This window comes from Protomyctophum bolini (assembly GCF_963924005.1).
Source record: "Protomyctophum bolini genome assembly, chromosome: 12".
Lineage (NCBI taxonomy): Eukaryota > Metazoa > Chordata > Actinopteri > Myctophiformes > Myctophidae > Protomyctophum > Protomyctophum bolini.
In genome coordinates this window covers 18,239,093-18,244,054 of record NC_137873.1, presented here as the reverse complement: position 1 = coordinate 18,244,054, position 4,962 = coordinate 18,239,093, and the positions used below count along the sequence as shown (strand labels likewise).

Here is a 4,962-nt window from a genome sequence, read left to right as displayed (position 1 = left end):
GAAAACTAACATATCTACAGGCTAACAACACATTGTTGGCTTGTATATCTGTCCCTTTGTTTGGCAAGCGACACCCTCGTGCAATCGACTACAATACTAAATTGAGCTAAAGCTCTTGATTTACTAGCTACCCGTTAGCTAGCTGTTAACTGGGTTACATTTTGAGGGACTTGTAATGACCAAGCCGGCGATTAACTGCTTGTGTTTTGTTTTGTGTAGCGTTTCACTGCCCGTGAATTGATTTTGCGTGACATTGGCGTGAGATTTTAATTCATTCAGGAGGTGAATGGCACGCAGACAGTGCATGCTCGTCTGGTCCGGCCTAGTTAGTGGACGTCACGTTACTTCCGCTGGATAATGCTAAAACAAGCTAGCTGCAAATACTCCTGTCTAGCCAATTGATTCAAACGTCGCATAATAATCCGTAGCACGTAACTGTTGCGCGGCTTGCGCCTAAATACCCAGTGATTTACGGTAGCCTAATCACAGTCTACCCACATCCGGTCAATGCAGGCATATTCATGGTGACTAACAGACGCCGCACTGTTGGTTTGCTTAATTATTGAACTAACAATGATACATTTGTATGTAAGCCACTGGTGCATGTAGCCTGAGTGGGAGAGACTTCTATGTGCTTGCCTAGGACATGCCCCTGCCATAGTTGTGCTTTTTTATTTTTAATAAATGAAACCTAATTTTGTGTCTTCGTTGCAGTCTCAAGAAATCGACATACTTATTGGAAAGGACAGGATGTCATTCTTCACCGATGGTCTCACCCTGGGTTCAAAGAAGTGCTCAGTCATCAGAGACAGCCTCCAGAATGATGGTGACTGGACGATGGACATCCGGACAAAGAGCCAAGGAGGAGAGCCAACATACAATATCTCACTAGGAAGAGCTGGCAAAGGTAAATATGAGTAGTTCTTCTATGGGAATTGTTTTTCTATATTGGAAAATGTTGTAATTTGATTTGCTAATAATATGATGTGTTTGCCTTTTGTGGGGGGGGGGGGGGGGGGAGGAGAGAGAATCACATGGGCGTGAGGAGTTGGCTCACATGACTGTTGTGACTTGCAAGTGGAGTGCAGACAGAAAAGTGAGTCACACAGCATCATGTGATGCTTTCAGGCAAAGCTCATAGATTGTCCTTCAAGTATATCTCTTCTAAAAGTCAGCTTGTGAGTATTAAAAGCTCATATTCGAAGCCAAGGTTTGCCTACTACAGTCTGTCTGCCTTTGTGGTCCTCACTGGCTGATTACTGAGCACTCAATTCTGGTGGTCTGGTTACCTTCTACTGATCCCTTTCTCCTTTCCTAACTGCTCCCTTTTGCTGTTCAGAGCTCTATTTGGGTCAGCTGTCCTTAAAAAAAGAATGCATGCATGCTTTGGATACTGTTTTACTAGGGCTGCAACTGTTGATCGTGGAGATTGTTCCATTGATTACCCTTTTGATTAATTGAATAATTGAGAAGTGAGTCTTTTGGGGAGAGGATAAAGAGAAATTGTAAATCTTATCAGGATCCCCATTAGCTTCCACAAAGTGGTCGCTATTCTTCTGGGGTTCACACAAAATTAATAAATCGATGTAGAAGTTTGAATGACCGCATGAGGTCTACTTTATATTTTGTTGTACATCTTCAAGCTCACTATGCGTCACAATTTGCTGTGAGTTGGAGAGCTCCCATTTGCATAAACAAATATATAAAATTATAAATTTCCCCCATTGATTACGAATCCATTAAATTAGTTTGTTTGTTGCACCCCTAGTCTATACTTACTGGTCTGAGGTTCCTTGACATGTAACAGTTTACTTTGACCAGTGTTAATTTAATTGTAGATTGAATGCAGCACGTGGGTCTATAACTGGACAGATCTAACAGGCATTTTTCTACCATTCCAGCAACTAGCTTTACTTAATTTAGGGTGTTAACAGTTTTTCAGGAGCTTGCAGTAATCAATTTGTTTTGCAGAGTTTCTGTGAAGTTTTCCCCTTCCAGCTATGCATGCGTGTCTACCCTGCAGCTCACTCTCGCTGCCTCTAAAAAAAATAATTTATCAGAACTCTGAGCACTCTATTCATGACTAATACTTTCTCACTTTTGAATGTCTTTTCTTTATCTTCACTCTAAACTTTCCCTTTTCCATCTCTTCTCTTTCAGTTTTGGTTCTTGTAATGGGCAAAGAAGGGGTCCATGGAGGCGGATTGAATAAGAAGGCATACTCAATGGCAAAATACTTGAGGGATTCAGGGTTCTAGTCTCGCCAAACTCGTATAGTTAAATTTAAGGGACAAAAAAGAAGAGAAACAAAATGTTGCTGTTAAGATTTCTCCAGCAAGCAGTCAAAATGTCTCGGAAACTTTAATAGCAATGATGAAGAGTGGTGGTAAGATCTTGTGTCAACTTTTGCCCCTCTCCCTGTTAGTGGGGGAGGAAAGACTCTTCAATTTTGTTCATGTCTTTTTATTTTTATTTTTTCCTTTTGTGCTCCAGCGTTGGTTTTTGTCATGGGAAAGGAGGGGGTCCATGGCGGACAGCTCAACAAGAAAGCATATACCATGGCTGATTACCTGAGGAAGTCTGGATATTGAGCAGAATCTCCACCCATCCATCCACTTAGCAGCTCACTCCCATTCACTCCATTGTATTGACAGTACTTACAGGATTAGATGGCAAACAATGTTACTTCTTTCCTGCAGTCCACTTTTATATAAATCCCATTTCTTTGTTTTATTTTACTTTTTTTTAATCCCTTATCACCACAGCTCTTTACCTTCCTGTAACATTGTACACAACTCAACATTTTGGCACTTCAGTAATGGCATGTTCTTTGAAATTGATTAAATGTATATTTACCAAACTAGAAAATGTGCAAAAAAACTATAAAAAAGAAAAAAAATATTGAAGGTGTAATAAAAAGTGTAAACACATTTGGGCTCGCCTTGTATAAATAATCAACTTGCATATGTCTAAAGGGGAAGTACACAATGGTTGAGGTAATTTTGCAGTGATTCTTATTTTTGAGCATTACCAAGATGCCAGGTTAACATTGTCTTCCTTATCAACGGCATTCAGCATGTTGGGGATTTAAAAGTTGCATGCATATCTTTTTTAGCATACAGAACACTCCGGTATGTCCCCCACCTAGCATTGATATTCCAGCCAAAACCATCTTTTCGTGTTCCGTTATCTTTTTGTTTTCATAGTCCTGTGTAGCCACCACAAGAAGTGTAGCTTTCCTCTGCGGTGCTACATGTACCATTTTGCATCTTCTGTTGTGCACACTTCTACATTGCTATATCTTCCATCACATGCCTTGCTGTTGTACTTGAATGTGGTCTTATAGGTTTATGCTGTGCTGTTGGGATATTGTTTGAGTGTAGAGGCAGTTCAGCATTACTGAGGTTTTCAGATATCCTTCCCATGATGCTTCACTACAACCTGGAGTCTCCATGGACATTCCACCTATGACAAATCAACGTTTTGTCAGGCGGCTCCTGTATTTTTTTTCTTTTGCCAGTTATTGGCAGTTACAGTATATACCACTACAAAATACACGTTTAGTTAAGTATATTATTCCCCTGTTGGACCAAGTGTCGGTTAAAAGAGGGATTGTTCAGTATCGCTTCAGCCCATTGTTATGGATGTTAAAATGTTGTCCTCATTGTCTGTCTGTAAATCATCAAGACATACTTCAAATGACTGTAAAACATTTAACTGCTTCTTTAGACAATTTTTCCACATTGTTTATGGCTAATTTGTCTTAACAGATGAAATAATGGCCTGATTTGACAACTGTATGAATGCATTTGACTGTATAACCAAGCTGTTTCGTATTGACAACTTGGAATTACTTGCCTTGTGCTTTAGTCATCCAAGGTGTATCAGAAACTGTCATAGCACGGTACTTACAAGTATATTAAAACATACTGTGTACACTAAATTTATGGAGAATGGTGTTGGTTGGAATAAGAACATTTGTAAGTTGTCTTGTGAAAACTTTCTGAGAATAACTGTGTATCCTGTGCCATAAAATAGATCTGATCTGTTGCTACTGTGAGTTGGATTTTTAACTGCTGCTCCAGCAAGGAGTAACTTAAATGGCACTTTCCTAAGGGATATTTTGGCATCGGTAATATTCTCTAGGCTATGTGGAATATGTACAGAATTAAACAAAACAAAAAAAAGGCGAAACGGATGTCCTTGCTGTTTGGTCATTTATTTTGGTTTGGAATTCAGATCACAAAATACTTTTCCAAAAAATGGGAAAATGCCATGAATTGATGAGAGAAAACCTTTGTTTACAGACAGATCAAATAAAAGTTATTTCAACCAGAAGTAAATCCAGCATGATTTTATTTTTTTCTCATTGCCAAATAAGTGCTGTATTTATGCACCTTTTCTTGTGTTTCTAAGAAGTGCTTAAAAAACCCACTTTTCAACCTATCTTCAATATTTGTCCTCAATGTTCATGATAGAATGCCACAATTTTATACTGTCAGGATGGCTGTGGGCAGTTCAGAAACCCGTCCACCAGTGACATCGTTAGGCAGATTTTTAAACCTTTAAAGCTTGATTCCCTATCGATGTCACTGGTCGACGGGATTCTGTCTGAAGAGCCGTGAGGCTCGAAACGAAATGTCCCTGTGGTGAGAAAATAAATACTTAAGCTTTTGGAGCTCACTCCAGTGTGCGGACCTTTCTTTCTATTATTTACCTCAGCCCAGCACCTAGGTTGTGCGTGTTTTATTGTTTCTATTTTGGGTTTCTGAACTGCCCACAGAACTTATGAGACGGACAGATGGTGCTATTTTATCATGATTATTAGTGAGGACCAATTATATGAAGAAAGTGGTGAAGTGGTCCTTTAGTGTAATTTGTTCAGCAGTACAAAATGTGAGGGTATTCTGCTTTGGGCCGGGGTTATCTTTTCTGTTCACGGTTCTTTTAGGCCACAATATA

At 39.5% G+C, this 4,962-nt stretch overlaps 1 protein-coding gene across 2 annotated transcripts in view; it reads left to right on the top strand.

Annotated features, from left to right (window-relative positions):
- Positions 1–4,343, top strand: part of pfn2a (profilin 2a) — a 5,613-nt gene extending 1,270 nt beyond the window's left edge. The window contains exons 2-3 of one of the 2 annotated variants that reach the window (XM_080779208.1): positions 715–907; positions 2,494–4,343. In XM_080779208.1, coding sequence (XP_080635334.1) covers positions 715–907; positions 2,494–2,591 — 291 coding nt within the window. In that variant the 3' untranslated portion in view covers positions 2,592–4,343. Of the gene's footprint in view, positions 1–714; positions 908–2,160; positions 2,274–2,493 lie in introns of those variants that run through there. The other variant, XM_080779209.1, reaches the window with a different exon arrangement.
- The last annotated feature ends 619 nt before the right edge of the window (positions 4,344–4,962 follow it).